The 18,802-nt window shown below is 47.6% G+C and overlaps 1 protein-coding gene across 1 annotated transcript in view; it reads left to right on the forward strand.

Moving 5' to 3' along the window:
- DOCK2 (dedicator of cytokinesis 2) overlaps positions 1-18,802 on the forward strand; it is a 355,926-nt gene that overhangs the window by 34,824 nt on the left and 302,300 nt on the right. Inside the window, exons 7-12 of the mRNA XM_024576730.3 lie at positions 3,915-4,050; positions 6,144-6,298; positions 10,262-10,343; positions 14,822-14,957; positions 17,233-17,308; positions 18,268-18,344. Of these exons, the coding sequence (XP_024432498.2) occupies positions 3,915-4,050; positions 6,144-6,298; positions 10,262-10,343; positions 14,822-14,957; positions 17,233-17,308; positions 18,268-18,344 (662 nt within the window). The remainder of the gene's footprint in view (positions 1-3,914; positions 4,051-6,143; positions 6,299-10,261; positions 10,344-14,821; positions 14,958-17,232; positions 17,309-18,267; positions 18,345-18,802) is intronic.

Genomic DNA, 18,802 nt, shown 5'->3' on the forward strand with positions numbered 1-18,802 from the left:
GGAAAAGGAAGTCAAGGAAGGCTTCCTGGAGGAGGTAACTTTAAGCCGTATTTTTAAAAGAGGTGTGAAGTAGGCTAAAAGAAAAAAGAAAGAGTGTAGGAGTGGAAGGAGGGAGCATGGCATATTCAGAAGACTGCAAAGTGGGTCAGAAGGCTGGAACTTCCCTGAGGGGGAAGTAGAAAGAGCCTATTTGATGTGCATAAGAAAACTTCTCAGCCGGCCAGTCTTTCTTGTCTTTGTCACATGCGCTAGGAAGAAGATCCAAAGAGAAAAGTCAATAGTCCAACTCGCAGCTGCTTCCCATCCCAGGGGCACAGTCCTCCTGCTGGTTCCTCTGCCAGCAGCCATCAAGCATGTCCAAATCCGCTTGTATTGCACACCATCCCAAAGCGACAGGAAGAGTCTGCCGTGCAGCTGCCGCTGCCATTGGTGCAGTAGCATCTGCGCAGCACAGCTGGGCGCGTGGGAATTGAGGGCGTTGGGCTACTTTACAGTAATGGCATCTGTGACCTTCGGATGTTGTTTTCTCACGAGGCTCCTGAGGAAAGGGACCAAGGATGGAATAAATGGTCTCCGCTCATAGGAAGCGTTTCTTGGGGTAGGGAGCCCTCTCAGGCCCTGGGAACTTGGAACAATATTGGCTCCTTATGGCCCGTCTCCCCTGCTGTTCTGGGAGTTCCTCTAACACAGCGACTGTCTAACTCATCTCTGCGGGCCAGGAACAGGATCTGCATGCAGGAGGTGCCCAGCGAATGGTAACTGCCTGAGTGCATGAATGATGCCTCTGGGAAAAAGAGGAAAAACAGCTCCTCCCTAAGTCAGCCCCACCTCTGTGACATCGCCCAGATCGGCCCTGGGCAGTTTCAGTTTCAGGCAGTTCCCTTTGGGGAACTGAGAGACGTCTGGGGAGACGGAGCCCTGAGCGAAGGGGCCCCTTGCTTCTTGCCTCCCTTCCCTGATGACTTTAACTGGACGTGCGGGAGACCTGGACACCTTAAATCAACACCCGCCTGCTGTCTTGGGGGCTCAGAGCTCGGATCTGGGGTGCATTGGGCAGCTTCTGGAACATCGGAAGCCCAGGCCTCTGGGGAAAGTGTCGGGCAGCACAGGCCTGGCAGCGAGAGTCAGGAGAGCCTGACGGGGACCTGAGTCTGGGAGGAGTGACCAGAACCAGCTGATTTCCTCCCCCATTCACTCCATTCCTGCATGCAGACCCCCAGATTTTGTTGAGCACCAAGTGGCCCCGAGGACATTTACGAAATGCAGCCTCGGTTCGTATTTCACAACGACAAAAAGCCGGCAAGGAGAGCTAATAATGACGTATACTGAGTGCTGCCTGTCTGCCGGGTACCGTTTTAAGCACTCTCCATGTATTCAGTTAAGTCTCATGACAGCACCCTACTTTTCAAAGAAGGAAACCAGGCCCACAGAGTGATTCGGTCATTTCACCCCAGGAGCACTGGCATTTGCAGCAGGTAGCGTGGCCCCAGGGTTCAAGCCCATAGCCACCGCATTCTACTGCCTCCCCAGGACTACGAGGACTACATGGATTAGTGAGGGGGAAGTAAACAGATGTTGGAGTAGGAAGTCCTGCATTTCTTGAGAGGAGGAAGCATGAAGGAGGCTGAACACGGGGACAGGGCAGGGGGTGACAGCTCTGAACCCAGCAAGACGAGCAGGAATTACTAGACGAAGAACTGCAGAGAAGAGAGAGAGAGAGAGAGAGAGAGAGAGCACGAGCATGGGAGGAGCTGAGAGATGAACACGAACACCAAGAGGACCTTGTGGGTCTGAGCGCCAAGGGGAGAAGTTTGGATTTGTGTAGAGGGCAGTGTGGGGCCACAGAAGGAGCCATTTCTGTTTACTCTATCTCAAAAAAATTTTTTTTAGAAAAATATATAACGTGGGGGCTTCTTCCCCCACCCTCTTCTTGGGTTCATTTTACCACTTTCTTGAATAGAAGGGAACAGTGGGGCTCCCTCCTCTGGAAAATGTCAAAATAGTCAGTTTTCCAAAATGAATGGTCTGCTGTCCCGGTGGCAGCAGCCTCTCCAGAGGCTGGGGTGTGGGAATCCTGACTGCCTGGCCCCCTGGCTACTGACGTTCCCAAGTTTCAAGTGAGACCAGCACCCAAAAAATGGGGGAGGAGCCCTCAAAGGACTCCTCCAGCTCCCGTGGTCGCAGCACCGGGAGAATGTTTTATTCATCCATTTTAGAACTGAACCCACTTGGCTAAATTTTGAGGAGAAAAGCTAGAAAGATCTTGGCCTTAAATTATGATGCAGCGATGCTCCATCTTTTCGGAGACCACTCGAGCCTCTGCTCAGTGTTCACTGAATACGTTTATTCCCCCAAGCCTGGCCCACTTCGCAGCGTGGCTGCACAACGTTATGAGTCCTATCTAGTTGGAAGTTAATTTCCTAATGAATGTGGGCCAACGGGTGATTCCTGGCCCCCTTCTGTTTGCATTTGGATGTGCCTCTCAATCCGATTCTCCAATAAGAGATGAAAACATTGTCTCCTTCATTTGTCTTTGCTGCCCTTCCTCAATCTGGTACTCGGTAGCAGTGCCTCAGCAGGACAACTGTTGGCTTTCTTAGAATCTCCATCAGCTCCCTCCCCCTGCCTTCTGTGTGTGTGGACAGCCGGGGTCCTCCATCTCAACATCAAGGGCAAAATCGGCTTCAAATGAAACCCTCTACAAACCTACCCCTGGCCCCCCAATCCAGTACTACTCCTAAGCACCTCCTATCTATCAAGTGTACCATAGAAGTTAAGGGTGCCGACTAGGGTGTCGTATCCCTTGTACTTAGCTATGTGGTCTTGAGCAAATTAATTAGCCCCCATATCCTCGGTCTTTCTTTACTAGTAAAACGAGAGTATTAATATTACCTCTCTCATAGGGTTGTTGTAAAGGTTAAATGCATCAATGCACATGAAACATTTAGCAGATGTGAGCTTATTGCAATTGTGGTGTGAGTCTTTGCTGTTATTCGTAGTCACTGAGGCCAAGCAGCAGGGCAGATGCAGTTGAAACAAACTGATACCTAAGGGGAAAGCTTGTGGCCTGGAAGTCAAAGAGCTAAAGCGCAAGCTGTGGGGAGTATCAATTTATCTGAGATTCCCCCCAAAAATGTGTTCAAATTGTTATTGAATAAATAATACATGAATACCTCCTCTGCATTTATATTCTCCATATCACATCACATCACATCATATCATATCACAGCACATCATATCATATAAAAACATTAAACAAATTGAGATTAGGCACATGTCTCCTTTGGCACCCTCCCCTTCCATCCCTCCCAGTCCTAGGGCCCTACCTTTCCTCACAGGTACCCTTATCGCTAGTATTTATTTGGTGCTTTTTGTCCAGGCTTTTCTCTCTGCTTATTGTCACTCGTGTGCATGCACCCAGATATCACATCTGGATTGGTTGGTTTGTTTTATATAAAACACACTGTATGTATTCTTGGTCCATACTTTTTCCTACTGAGCTATATCCTTTAAACATATCAAAACAATATTGTCGTTTTTACACCCTGCTTCATGAAATTCCATCCCAAATTACAGGCTATTTACTCATTCCGCTTTTTATAGACACTTTTTCAACACTTTGCTGATGCAAAAAATGCTGCAACACACATCCTCATTCAAGTGTAAGGTGTTTCTCTAGGTTCAATATCTCGGGAAATATACATTAAAATTTTTTAACACACATTGTCACAGTCTCTCTTAAAGAGGCCGTGCTCCTGCTGTGTGCAAGGCTAGTGGTGTACAAGCCGTTCTGTGGGAGTCTACGGTCCTCAGAAATCAGGTGGACTGGCTGGTAGAAACGCCTCACCAGTGCCCTAAAGCCTTCAGCCTCCGTGATTTAGTGATTTATCCTCTCCTCCCGTTTTGCTTTTCAGAATCCTTGAACTGGATCTGATCGTCAGGGATGAAGATGGGAATATCTTGGATCCTGATAACACCAGCGTTATCAGCTTGTTCCACGCACACGAGGAAGCCACTGATAAAATCACAGAGCGTATCAAGGAAGAAATGGTGAGCTTTGTGGAACAGGCTTTGGCCGAGTGAGGCAGGCATTTAGCACACCATAAACTTACATAGGCTAATTAACCAGACGGTATATTATTCAAAGGGACATCTGTCCTGTGATCAGAAATGATCAGTAACCACACACATTTTATTGCGTTTTTGTACTTGGATCTGTAATTCATTCTGCATCCATTTCACAGGTAGTTTAATGCCAGCAAGTTCCCTTCTTTCACAGAGCTTTTATGGTCCAGAGAGGAGAAAGGAAAAAAGGCAGTAAAAACATAAAGAAAGAAAGAAATGGAGAAATTAATTTCAGGTGGTGATAAGTTTCTAAAAGGCAGTAAACTAGGGTTATGTGAATCAGGGTGAGTCAGGAGCTATTTCAAAAGGTGCCCTGAGGCAAGGCCTCTCTCAAGAGTGACGTCTGAGATGACACGTGAATAATGTAATGGCATCAGACCCCTGACTTTCTAGGGACAAAGTGCTCCATGCAGAGGGAAGAGCAGATGCAAAGGCCCTGAGGTAGGACTGAGTTCTGAATGTTTAAGGAGGAGAAAGACCAGTATGGCTGAGGCATGATGAGCAGTCTGAGTGTAGGCAATGCTTTGGAGAAGTAGGTCGCAGGAGCCAGGTCTTACAAGGCCTGAGGAGCCATGGAAAAAGAGTTAAGATGTTAATCCAAGTGTGGTAGGAAGCCAACAAATGATTTCAAGGAAATACACTCTTTTCAAAGTTAACATAATTCGATTCATAATTTTAAAAATAATTTTAACCACTGTATTTGAAAGCAAGCTTATTTTTAGATTTATTGAGATATAAGCTTCACGCAATAAAATTAATTTTAGAATAGGTACAGTCTAATGAATCTTATTAATATATAGTGTTAGGTAAACACCACAATCAAGACAGAATGGTTCCCTCACCCTGAATGCTTCTTTGAGTTCCTTTACGGTTGGTCCCCTTCCCCATCCCCACGCCCAGGCAATTTCTAATTTGCCTTTCATGACTATACTTTTGCCCCTTTTTAGAGTTTTATATAAATGGAATGATAAGGTTTTTCTGTTTGACTGCCGTTACTCCCTATGATATGTCTGAGGTTTATGTTGTTGTATATATTAATGTTTCTTTCCTTTTCATTGCTAATTGCTATGCCATTGACCAGTTGTCGATGGTACATATTACTGACAGCTGTTGGACATGTGTGCTCTTTCCAGTTTGGGGCTATTAAAACGGGCGCGGCTATAAACATTTGTATACAGATCTTTGTGTGGACATATGTTTTCATGCTCTTGGGGCCGTACCTAGCAGTAGGACTGCTGGGTCATATGATAAGTGTATGTTCAACTTTTTAAGATACTTCCATACTATTTCCCAAAAGCGCTATGCAATTTTGCATTTCCATGAGCAATATATGAGCATTCCAGCTGCTCCACTTCCTTGCTAACACTTGGTATTGTCGGTCTTTTAACTTCAGCCATTCTAATGATTGTATCTCGGTATCTCATTATGGTTTAATTTGCAGTCCCCTGGATGACTAGTGATGTTGAGTATTTCTTTATGTGCTTTCTGGCCATCACCATTTGTATCTTTCTTTGTGAAGTTTCTGTTCAAATATTTTGCCCGTTTTAATTGGGCTGGTTTCCTTATTTTTGAGTTGTAAGAATTTTTAAATTTATTCTGGATACAAATCTTTATCAGATATATATTTTACAAATATGTTTTCTGTGTGCCTGGCCTTTTCATTTCTTAAATGTGTCTTGTCTTTTCTTTTTTTTTTAAATGTGTCTTTTCAAAAGCAAAATGTTTTTAGTTTTGATGAAGTTTATTTCAGCAATTTTTTTTTCTTTTATAGTTTTTGCTTTTTATGACACTAACTTAATGAGGAAGACTGGTGGGAAACCACGATGTGGTGGGAAAATCGAGGCCACGAGAGTCCGCATGGTTTGGCTCAGATTGCAGACACTTTCAGTGGTAGAGCTGGGAATAATGGAGAAATCTCCAAGCTGGAAACCTACATGATTCTCGGTATCTTTCTGTTGTCCCATGTGGTGCTGGGTTAATTTCCTCTGTCTTCTTCTCTCCTTCCTTCCACCTCTCAGTCAAAAGACCAGCCAGATTATGGGATGTATTCCCGGATCTCCTCGTCCCCTACTCACAGCCTCTACGTCTTTGTGAGAAACTTTGTGTGCAGAATTGGGGAAGACGCTGAGCTCTTCATGTCTCTCTATGACCCCAACAAGCAAACCGTCATCAGGTGGGTGTGGTCAGTATGGCCCAACTTCTCTGCTTGAGGGAGGTTGGCGCTGGCACAACACAGAGCGTCTTTTCTTTCCATCACTGCTTGTGGAGAGATTCCCACCCGAGGCGACACTGAGCCTAACTGAGAATATAACATACCTTATTTTTGGGGGTGGAAGTATTACCACCAGTTGTTCCCCAGAGTGGGCTTATGATTACAGGGTTTTGTAAATAGTTTTGATTGCTGGAAAACAACCAGAAATAACAAGATGAAGAGAGGGATAGCAATGGATAGAATAAAAGTCACTACTTTCAGTGACTTTTATTGGGAATTGAGAAATGAACTGTGAAAAGTCTATAGTCTCCATGGCAGCAATGGTCTAAGAGTGTGGGCCCTGGGTTCACATCCTGGCCTCACCAACTATTCTTTTCTCAACCTTGGACAGGTTATTAATTTTTCTTAACTCTGAGTTTTCCCTGTGCCAAATGTAAGTACCAACCTCACAAGATCATTTCTTTTAAGCGCTTAATGAAAAAATCACCCAAAGCAGGACCTGGCAAATGCTACCTGTGCTCCAAATAGGAGTGGCAATGATGATCACTGCTTAGATTAATTGTTCTTGAGAACTGAGGAAGTGAGGGAACTTCTGGGAGCCTCAGCTCAAGGGTGGGAAAACACCTTTGGGAATCTCCAGGGGAAGACTTTGGCACACCTCTGGCCCCCCACTGCTGTCCCCCTGGCCTCTGCTTGTGGCTCAGACCATCCTTCCTCCCGGGAGACCACTACCTATTCCCTCCAGCAGGGTTTGGGGCCAACGCATGGTCCTGCATTTGAGATCCTGGTTACACTTCAGACTAGAGCTGGAGCCCGATCTCTGTCTTTTATGGAGAAAACGATGTCCTTTTGGCTCAGATGTGATTAAATGAGGTCATGTAGAATGCCTCGTGACGTGGTGCCTTAGAAAGTGACAGCTCTCTGGGAGACATGGGGGGCTCTCCATCTGAGAAGTCTGAACTGGGGGCTGCACGTGATCTCATGTGATCCTCTTCACTCTGTGCCATTTGGTGAGACCATGAGGCTCGAGGAAGTCAAGTGACTTTCCCAAAGTCACACGTTTTTATAAATGACAGAGACGAGATTTCAACCCAGGCCCATCTGGCTCCAAAGACAAGGTAGTGCCCACTTCACTCTGTCACCAAGGCGCTTGTCCCTAGGAGTAACACCAAATATCCTCAGTGGTTCTCACCAGGGTTTCGGCACTGTGGTGGTGGGAAGTTATTCTTTATAGCAAACCCAGGTCCCTCACGACAGCCAGCCCAGTTCCCCTGGCTAGGCCTCCGGGGACACTGCACATGAGTGTTCCTGCTCCTTAGGACCCACCTGGAAATGGTCTACGTGTCAGTCGCCTTGCTGTCCTGTGGGTGGCTCTCCAGGCACCTGTGACAAAGATCCTGAAGGCACTGCTAGGAGCCCACCCCTGCCTCTTAGGAAACATGAGGACTCCTCATGGCCGAATTAGTGAGGGTGCCTGGCCCATCTCGGTGACGGATGGCCTGAGGCAGCTCTGGGGAGAGAGATTGTGGATCAGCGAGATGGCAGCTCTGTTCCGTGCATGCCACACTGATGATGTGCTCGATGGGGCGTGCCTGAGAGATGCCTTGGCGAATGCCAGAGACACATGGAAGCCCTCCAGAGAGTGAGGGACGAGGAGGACAAAAGGGACAGAAGCCAAAAAGGTGCAAAACGAAGAAAGAGGAGCAGAAACAGAGTAGTGCAGGGGAACTCGGAAGGCCTCCCCATGTCAGCTCGACTCTGCTCCTTCCCTGAGAAACCCACCTTCTCCATGCCTGCCTGCCCTCACCAGGGCCAACGTACCAGGAGCCACAGGCGAGTTAAGGCATCTTCAGTGAGACCTGGATGTGGGTTGGGGAGAATTTGGCTGAGATTGACCTTTCAGTGTTGGGTTGAGTCATGGCCAGATTCCATGGGTATGTGAAGAGGCCTGGTTTGGGAGATTTAAGGTAAATTTTTGTAGGACAGGAAAAAAACAAAACAAAACAAAACAGCTCAGGCATCAGGCCAGTGGCAAAGCTAATGTCTCAAAAGAGGGTGAGGAGGAGCTGGAATGGCCCTCACCCTCTCTCTGAGGAGGGAGTCACGTGGAGGAGGTCTCACCTGTCTCTGCACCAGGTGGCCCTTCCAGATTTACCGCTAAGGTCTCCCTGGGCAAGGATGGATGGGGCCAGCGCAGCCCTCTAAATTGCTTTTCTTATTTATGATTCTATTTCCCCTACAAGAAAATTGCTGGGCCTGCTGTTTCGATCTAGCAGGGTGGTTCTCTATGGGACTTGCAACATGTAATGAAAGGTCCTGGGAAATACCCATGCATTTCACTATGACAGTTCAGAAATAACCAATGAGAAATAATGTAAAAATTGGGGGGGGGGGGAGATGGGGAATTAGCCTGCCTGGTTAGTTTGCTGCAAATTTCACTAATTTAAAAAAAATCTTACTGAGAAAAATGGTGGATTTAACTTGATTGAGTTTTAACCATTGGTTAATTTGGAGCTGTGTTTATTTATCAGTTCCATTTCCCCCATGAACTTTTCTGCGATTAGTCTCATTAATTTTCTAGGGGTGAGTGGAGAGAGAGGAGCAAAAAGTCAGATAGAACAAATCACTGAAAAGAAGGCAGTTGCCCTTAACTTTGCTAAATTCTTGTTTTGCCTTATTGGGGTGACTTGGCTTTTGAGGTTTAGTTTGCTTTTTTCTATTTGAAGATAATGAGTATTTATTTAGTAGCAACTCTATGCTCCCGGATGGCACGAAAACCCCAATGACTTAACTCGGCAAACTGTACTAAGCTTCTCTGAAGTTAAAGAAGGGCTAGACTTTCTCTTCTCAGCACAGCTAGACTGACCAGTGTGGACCATGCAGGGTGCTGTATGGTAGCTTGAAGATGTGAAATGATTAATGATCACATGTCAGAACCATGTGACTGCCTCTCATAAAGCCCTTAAATGGGTTTCAGTTAGCCATAGGATCAAGCCAAAAATCTTGAATGGCCTTCAAGGCCTGTATGGTCTAGCCTCTCTAATTTTTCTCTTACCAATTTCCCATGGGATCTGTTTTTTAGATGCATAAGTTTCTTCCCGCCCCAGGGCATTTGCGCCTCTCTTTGCTTTGCCTGAAACATTTCCCTTTCCAACTCTTTGCCTGACCAACTTTATTTCCATGGCACGCTCTCAACAAAGACATCCCCCAACCACCCAGACTAGGCCAGGCTCTCCTGATACACATTCTCACAGCATCCGGAACTTTTATAGCACAACTGCATATAAATGGTCGTTACAACCCCATTTAAATGGTTACTTAAGTGTATCTAAGATTATGGCTGAGGCCCTCTACATTCCATCAGAGTGTGATATTCCATTCAGGGAAGCAGTCCTACATCCAAGGGACAATTTAAAATAATTCAAATCTTTACTCAGTCTCAGCAGGGGAATGGGATGGAGGGGCGGATATATTTGGGGGGTGCGCTGAAAAAAGGAAACTTTGTTTAGTGCAAACAGCTGAACTGTGATACAGCACAGCTATGAAAACAGGCGAACACATTCTTAGTGTGCAGCAAATTGTGCTAAAATCCGTCCCCCCTCATTTCTGCCCCTCAGTAACCTCACAGAGAACGCTGCTGCTCTTCGAAAATGCTAGGCAGCTGGGCCAGAATTTCCTTAGTGGATGAGGGAGGAAAAGAGGTTGTGAACACACACATTAGTGATTCTCTGCCCCTGCGAGTCTAACATCTGTCTTCCTGACGGGACCGTGATCTTTTGGAGGGAGGGACTGTGTCTGTCTCAAGCACTGCTCTGTCCCCTGCAGCCAGCAGGGTGTGGGGCGCACAGTAGTGGCTCGGTGGATATTTTGACTGAATGAGCGTTGAGGCCCTGGCGGTAACGGGTTGCCCTTTTCTTCCCGCAGTGAGAACTACCTGGTGCGATGGGGCAGCAAGGGCTTCCCGAAGGAGATCGAGATGCTCAACAACCTGAAGGTGGTCTTCACGGTGGGTGCACACTGCTTCTTCTCACCATGTGCCACGCTCACAGGGACATGATCTGGGCGGTGAGGCTGGGTCTGCAGAGCTTCCGAGCTGGTGAAGGGCATTGTGTGTCCAGGGGAAGCTACTGGGAAGATGGATCTTCTCCTGTCTCCCTCTCCGTCCCTCCTTCCCTCCCTGTTTCTCACTCACCTGCACGCGGAGAGCATGTGCAGAGCACTCTGTCAACGAGCACACACCTCTTCCAGCCGCCATCTACGTGAACTGGGTGCGGCAGCTGTGCTGATTCTCCGGCTAATTCGTGGTTAACCTGAGGTCCTTTATTTGGTTCAGACCTAAAGACCCTTCTCACATATATTGGGGGGGAAAAAACTCCTTCCTAGAACATTGGCTGCCTTGGGAAGGTGAATATTCTGAACATAATTAAGTCACAGATGAATAAAGATGTTACAGGTCATCCTCCTAAATACCAGTACTCGCTGGTATTTTGTTGGAATTAGCTGTTATTTGGATGATTTCTATTTGGGAGTGAACAGGCTTTTTTGCTTTGGAAAGGAGAAAGGGTGGAAAGAAGGAGATGAGTGTTATTTCCTGCAGAGTCTTCCCTCTGTTGTCCTGTTTCCATAAGGTTATGTCAAGGGTGTGATCTTCAAACACCTGAGGATATTGGTGTCGTCTTCCAGCTCCTTTGGGGAGAAGAGCATTTATGAGATTTTTCATTGTGTCACCTGTGTTGGCAAGGGAGAGTATTGAGGAGGAGCCAGGGAGGGATTGGGCATTTACCATACCGAGGAGTCGGATGCAGCAGTGTCCGACATGCTAGATTAACCCACCTTGCTCTACAATAATTTTCTGTTCCAGCCCATTAAATGCAGTGGCTCATGTCACAATTAGATAGGTGTGCCACTGATTTATTTTGTTTGTCACTTCCTAAAAATTGGACCAGAACAATAAGATCATAGGTCCTAATTGCTTAGACAAAAATTTTCTTGGCTTATATAAATGTGCCTCAATCCTGTTTATCTATTATTAGTTAGAAGGAGGAGCCTATTTATTTTCGTGGTAAATAGGAGAGTCCCATGGGGCTTCCCGATTAAATCAGGAGACAGATGTTTCATGAGAGGGAGAGAGACAGGGAATCAATCAGTGGTTCATTTTGCAAGAGAACCAAATCATGATGTAAACACTCGGGAAAGGGCATCGGTAAATTTGCGTTGCTCAGTATTAATGGGATCCTGCCTTCATGGAGTTCTGCGTGTGCCACCCGCTCTTCTTCCCACAGCAAATGAACTTGAGAGCTTTGTTCTGGTTCAAATGACTGACAATTCCCTCTTCGGAAATGATAGGAGTCTTCATTTTGGGGCAAGCAAGGTCATGGTGCTCTAGCCTCCTTCATTGATGCAAGGCCTAGTCAGTGAGTGTCTGCTGTGTGTAAGCGCAGCGCTAGTTGCTGGGTATACAGCACTGAAGAAGCTGATAGGCCCCCACTCTCCTGGAGCGATGGCGGTAGTTCAGAACATAAGTAAATAAATGAATAAACAAGAGAAACGTTGGAAGGCACTCTCTGCAGTGTAGATAATTAAAACAGGGTGATGTGATGGTGTTGGACTGGGACTCACTTTCAGCTGGGCACTGAGGTAATGTTTAAGTTGGAGATGAGATAAGACTTGGCAGGCGTGTGCCTCGCTGGCCCTATTTGTCTCCTCTCTGGATGTCAGCTCTTCCTAGTTTCCTCTTTAGGGGCGGGGCCAGAGGAGCTAGCACACGGGCATGTGGGTTGGGCCGATGGTGGACTTCCCCTCTGTCTGCTTTACAAGTATACGCCCCCACCCCTGGCTCTGTAGGAGAAGAGCAGCCTATACTATGAGGTTCCCCAAGACCTTGCCCGGTTTGGGGGTCACTGCCAACACATGCGTAACAAGGCTAAGCAATAACAGGAGTACTAATGAGTTGTTAAATCAGGTGACATGGGTTTTACGTTTCATTGCCCTGCCTCAGCTTCCCCAACACATCTGAGTTATTAAAGCCAAAGCAAACTGACTGGGAGACGCCACAGATGGGAACACAGTCCTGAGTGAGGGTTGCCTGTTCACACACCCTTCGGAGAATAACCCGTGCTCAGCCCTTTTGCTGCACTTACATGACTAGATTCTCTAGGGCCCCAGAGGCTCTGATGGGCTAGCTGGTAGAGATCTCATGTCTTCCCATTGAGCAAGGAGAAGAGGGGTGGAATGGGGACTAGGAACGTTCTAGGTTTATCTAGTGTATTAGTTGCTAGGGCTGCCATTACAAAGTACCACAGACAGGATGGCTTAAATAACAGAAACTTATTTTCTCACAGTTCTGGAGCCTGGAAATCCAAGATCAAGGTGTGCACAGGGTTGGTTCCTTTGGAGGCCTCTCCCCTTGGCTTGCAGATGGCTACCTACCCACTGCATCTTCCCATGATCTTCCTTCTGTGTGTCCGTACCCTCATCTCCTCTTCTTACAAAGACAGATCGGGGTAGGGCCTACCCTAACGACATCATATTAGCTTCATCACCTCTTTTTTTCTTTTTAAGGAGTGATTTTTAAAATTAAATTTATTGGGATGAATTAATCACCTGTTTCCAAATACAGCCATGTTCTGGGTACTGGAGGTTAGGACTCCAACAGAGAAATTTGAGGTGGGGGCATAAATTAGCCCATGGCATCAAGGAAGAAACCTTTCAGGCGCCAGGGCCCCTGTGGCTATGGATGGCCTCTGAAAGGTACCAGTTCAAAACTGTGTGAGAGATCCTAAGGGAAGAAGAGAAGTAATTAGGGATGAAGGTCGAAAGGAAGCAAGACTTGAGCTGTTAAGGATGGGAAGGCTTTGGCTATATAGAGGAATAAGCGGCAAGCATTTGAGGCAGAGGTGTGGACCAGGGGGCTTAGGAAGAAAGATCCAGAGTTGAAAGTGAGCACAAAAGAAATCTTTGTGACAAAAATAGAGTACTTACATGCAGAGAATAGTGGGGAATCAGTTGGATAGGACAGCTGGAAATACATTATGTCTAGGACTTTTCACGTCAGCCTGGGAAGATTAGAACTAATAGGGTAGGAAATAAGGAGCTATTAATGTCGTTGGGGGAACAAAATGAAATAATGAACGTGGCTTCTAAAGATGGGCTGGTAGGGGATTGCAGGGTGGAGTGGAGGGAGGTGTCATCCAGGCCAGGGAAGAGATGGTCCAACCTTCTGGATGTGAGATAATTGGGACCTCAAACACAATTGCCCATAGGGTGAGGCAGGGAATGCATATGAGTGGAGAGTCTTCCTTGATCTAAAAGTCCCTTCCTTCCCTGCCTTCCCTCCCTCCATGCCCAGCCCAGAGGCTTTGGAGAGTGGGAAAGCAGACATCCATTCCTCTGGCCAGTAAGAGGAGAGCCCTTGTATCAACCAGTGTTCTCTGGAGAAACTGAACCAACAGTAATGGGCAGATTGATTTAAGGATTGGGCTCATGTGATTACGGGGGCTGGCAAGTTTGAAATCTGTAAGGCTGGCCAGCAGGCTGGAAACTCAGGCAAGATTTCTATGCTACAGCCTGGAGGCAGAATTCCTTCTTCTCTGGGAAAGGTCCTCTTTGTGTCTCAGTTTTCCTATCTGTAAGATGGGAATGCAGTAGTAGTATCTACTTCTGGCAAGGATCAAATAAGACAATGACATGAGGCATTCAGCGTGTGATTGAGACATGACCAGTTTCAGTGTCCTTTTGGGCCCAGGGTGAGTGCAAAGGCCTGTCCCCCTCTGAGTTGTCCAGCTTACACACCTTGCCTTGGTCAGTGGAATGTGGCCAAAGTGATGTGTATCTCTTGTGGGTGGAAGCATTAAGTGGTTTGCCGTTTCCTTCTTCCTGCTGAGGGGACAGTGAAAGCACCCGTGTGCAGCAAGGGGCCCAGAGTAAGGAAGTGAGCAGAGTGGAGCCCCATCTACCTGCATTGGACCGGTAGCCTGAGTCCAAAGGAAACATGTCTTGGTTATAAGCTCTGAGATACTGGGATTGTTTGGTGTGACAACCTCCCAAACCTGAGTGATATACATGCATGAGGTGCTCAGTGAATGGGAACTTAGGATTTTTCCCTCTTCCTTTTGCCTGCTCCTTGAGAGGTGCTGAGCTGCAACAAAATGGATGGAGTCATTTGTAGCAAATGCTGTTTTGGGGTCCGTCAGGGAATCCTGCCCATTTAATGGATATTGCACCTCTGTCCTGTTCTGTCAGGTTGAAGTGGAAGAATCAGGACTGAACACCAGAGTCCTGTCGCCCAGTTTCCTTTCCAACACTCACCATTCCCATCTGTGAAATGGGTGTGGTAGCTTGGTTTTCTCCCTTCCCCCCGGACTGACTGTGTGATTAATCCATGTATACTAAGCACTTCCTCCAGAACTTACTGTTACTAAGTGTCCTTTCGTAGTGTTTTTCAAGAGACACTTGATATGTAACTGTTCATTTCCTGCCCTACAGGATCTCGGAAACAAAGACCTCAACAGGGATAAAATTTACTTGATTTGTCAAATAGTCCGAGTTGGGAAGATGGATCTCAAGGATACCAACACAAAGAAATGCACGCAGGGACTGAGGCGGCCCTTTGGAGTGGCAGGTAACGACACACGACACAATGCTAATTTGTACTGGAGTGCATATGTCTACATTTTAAGGAGGATTTCTTTCCCTCTCCTCGCTCCCCACCAACATTTATGCCATACATCCCCTAATGCCTACATTTTCGGTAGCTGAATCAAAATAACTGGTGACTACGTCCAGTTTTATGATGAAGGCCATGAATTACGGGACCCCCGTGTCTGAAGCAGAGCACTGGGACTAGGGCACAGCCATAGCAGTGGGCGCCCTGGCTCCCCAGCACAGAGAAAACGGAAGAGCAATACGAGCGGGATCTCATTACGATGAGCAAATCCGTTTTTAAGAAATACTCAGGACTGGAAATGGAGTTAACACAGAATGAATCACCCACCACACATCTGAATTCCAGATGGAAGTAGACGTTTGGAGGGTTGGCTAGACCTGGTGAGGCAGCTCGAGGGCTACGTGGCTTTTCCATTTTTCTCCACACCTTCACTCTCTCGCGGTTTCCAAGACTTCATTATTCTTGCCCCGTGTTTATGGTGGTTGTTACATTTCACCATCACTTGTACTATTATTTACCTGATATATTTCCTGTTAATCAACCCACTTTATTTAAACTCAAACGTTTTTTTCTTAAAAGAATTTAAGTACCTATGGAAACAGCAACGGGGTATGCTATTGTCTTATTAAAATATAAGTTTCTAGTCACGTACCATTTGCAATCCCTGTGGACCATATCCAAACCCAGTGTTTCAGATTCCTCACTTCAGAATACCCTGGTCTTCTGTGATCACAAACCAGCTGGCTCTCAGCTAGTCCCCCGCACTGCTTGCAAAGCAGTGGAGGAAGTCCGCTTACACTGTGCTGCCTTTTTTTTTTTTTTTTTTAACCTGGCATCGTTGCTAGCTAGCTAAGTGATATTGGGCAAGCATTTTCGCCAGGGCCTGAGTTTCATTACCTGAATAATGAGAGACTTGGATCTGGTTGGTCCATGGTCTGTGCTGGAATGCTCTGACTCTGTGCGAGGGGCCCGCCTGACATCACAGCATTCCTGTTAAGGCAGTGTGGGTTCGTCAGCCTTACCTCAAAATGTGCCTTTGTCCCTCAGCTGCAGTCTGGTCTCTCTGGGTTTCAGGTGACAGCAATCTGGTAGAACTGAAAAGTTCAGAGATAGATTGCTTCAGGCATGGCTGGATCCAGGAACTCAAATGCTTTTATACCTCTCTATCTCCCAGTTCCTATGTCTTCTGATTCTGAAGCAAGCTTTCCAATTAGTAGGCAGAATATTGTCTAGCTGTTCCAAGCTTTCATCTGACTGGCCTAGCAATGCAGGGGAAAGAGGCAGCTCTTTCCCATTAGTTTCAGCAGAAACCCAGGAACTTAAATACAGTCATGAGCTCATCCCCAAAGCACTTATTCTGGCGGGGGGCAGGGGGAGGAAGGGGAAGAAGTGTGGTCCTGTGAACACCTCTGGAGCCAGGGGAAGATCACTGCACCCAAACCACGCTTCCTGAGAGTGGACGCAAGGGGCGTCCATTAGACGGTGAGAGTGATGTCAGTCAGGGTCCAACGACAATTTCTCCCTCTCTTGGCTCGCTAACTCCCCTCCTGAGCTAGACTTAGTCACTGGTCGATTATTACTCAAACCATTCTAGCAGCTCCCTGACCAGGGCCTGGAGTGTTGGAGATACATCATGCAATGAGGGTTTTACTCTACTTGACCAGCTTTTTTCAGTGCCTACCCCCCACACCCCCATCATTTCTAGATCCCTGCTCTAAGGCCGGAGTTCTTCACCTTGGTTTATGGACCTTTAGTGGCTGATTTAAGGAGAAGTATCCAAGGATCCAGGAGCCCTCTGGAACTGCAGGGTTCAAGGGTCTTACAGTCCTGTGTCTGTAGGGGCACGTTTATGAAAAGTGAATCATTTCATTGGCTTCTCAGATCCCACTGCTCTCAGGTTTTGTAGGCACAGTAGGTGCGTAATACATATATGTCAACTCCAGAACGAATTGCTTAATTCCTCAGTCACCAGCCTGATTCCTCCTTGGCTTCTGCTAAACCACTCTCTCTCGGAGGGTCGCATGGCCTGCTGGCCCCCAGCCCACTGTGCCCAGAGGTTCAGCTGGGGTGGCGTGCTATGATCACGTCAGGGTCTGTGCATCGTCCGACACTGGCTTGCTTGCCCTCCTAGACTTTCCCAGCCCAGCTTTCTGCCCTACAGTCTCATCTCATTGTCCTCCCTTCCTGGGAGCAGGGGGACTTAAACTACTCATTTCTCTTCTCCTTCTAGTTATGGATATTACGGACATCATCAAGGGGAAAGCAGAGAGTGACGAAGAAAAGCAGCACTTCATTCCTTTTCACCCGTGAGAGATTCTCCGTGTCTTTCCATTCCCTTAAACCACGCCCTGTCTCATGGAGGGCCACTTGGGAGTGGGGCGAACTGGTTCTCTGAGTTGCTGATGTCCAGGTGGGGCCTCCCCAAAGCAGGGCAGGATGAGAACCATAGTCTCAGGGCCTGGGCCCTTGAAACCAGCCAGCTTTTCACCCTTTCATTTATCAAATGGTATTTATTCAACAGACTTTGATTGGAGGCCGGCAGAGGGCTGGCCTCTGGGCTGCGCGTGGGCTGGAGTGGTGACCCAGAGAGACATGGCCCAGTCGTCATGGCGCTTGTGTTGGGGTGGGGAGTGAAACAGGTCATCAGCCAAGGGCGAAGGCGTTGAGTACAAGTACGGCAGGAACCCCACAACTGTGAGGCCGCAGCGTATCAGCTACGTATAACAGGGAGCCCCAACCTGGTTCTCACAGGTAGAAAGGTCCCCACCTGGAGAGGAGGGTCGTGAGGAAGGTCAGTGTCCTTCCCCTGCTCTCACAGCATCTGTGAGAAAGCAGGACTCCCAATTTGAAAATGTCGTCCTTACTCTCTTACTCCAAGGACAGGCTCAGAAGAACGGTATTTGGTCACAGGTAGCAGGGTCAGTGACCCTGGTTAAGGCAGGTGATTAGGACCTAGCAGGAGGAGAGTCTTTGCCATTTTGCTGGGCAGATATTCCTTTTAAGGGCTTGGGAATCCTTTCCTCTTAAGAGCCTTACCTAGGAATCAAAAGTGGCCTCTACTTGGTGCCATTTATTTGGATTCCCAGATCTCAGGGCCACGTTGCTTCTTGATGACATATGTGCTCTCTGAGGTGGCACAGGCTGCCTCGCTTCTCACCTACGGTGTAGGGAGGGTCTGGGCGACTTTCTGGGGCATGTGAAACCACAAGCTGGGGGCCACATGAGGGCATCCTGTGAGCATTTTGTGCTCTCGTTTCCTTTCCAGGGTGACAGCTGAGAATGACTTCCTACACAGTCTGTTGGGCAAAGTCACAGCCTTCAAGGGAGACAGCGGAGGGCAAGGTAGGTACTGTGCCAATTCGCCCAGCGGACTGGGCCTGACTCTTGGCTTGCGGCCCCTTGATTCTTCAACAAACAGATCCGAAGTCTGAACCCTGGGAAAGCCAGCCTTCCTTCCAGACAGACCATCACAAAGAATGGGCGCGTGGGACCTGTAGAAACAGAAGGCCTATCTCCTGACGCTGTGAGGCCTGTCCACCTGCCCAAAGGAAGAGAGGAGTTCCCGTATTCCGACTCGCCTTTATGGCAGGCACTTTCATATGCTGCCTCTTTTGGTTTTGTCCCTCCCACAGCTCTGCGAGACAGGCGGTGTCACCCCCACTTCACAAAGGCTGGGCTGACACCTCTAGAACTAACTGGTGGGATTCGCACCCAGAGAAGTCGGGCTCCAGATGTCTGCTTCCAGGGCTCCCCTTCAGAAAGAGACCAAGGGGAGCGGGCGGGAGGGAGACTGAGGGGAC

The sequence above is a fragment of the Desmodus rotundus genome, chromosome 6 (genome assembly GCF_022682495.2).
Source record: "Desmodus rotundus isolate HL8 chromosome 6, HLdesRot8A.1, whole genome shotgun sequence".
In the NCBI taxonomy this organism is placed as follows: Eukaryota; Metazoa; Chordata; class Mammalia; order Chiroptera; family Phyllostomidae; genus Desmodus; species Desmodus rotundus.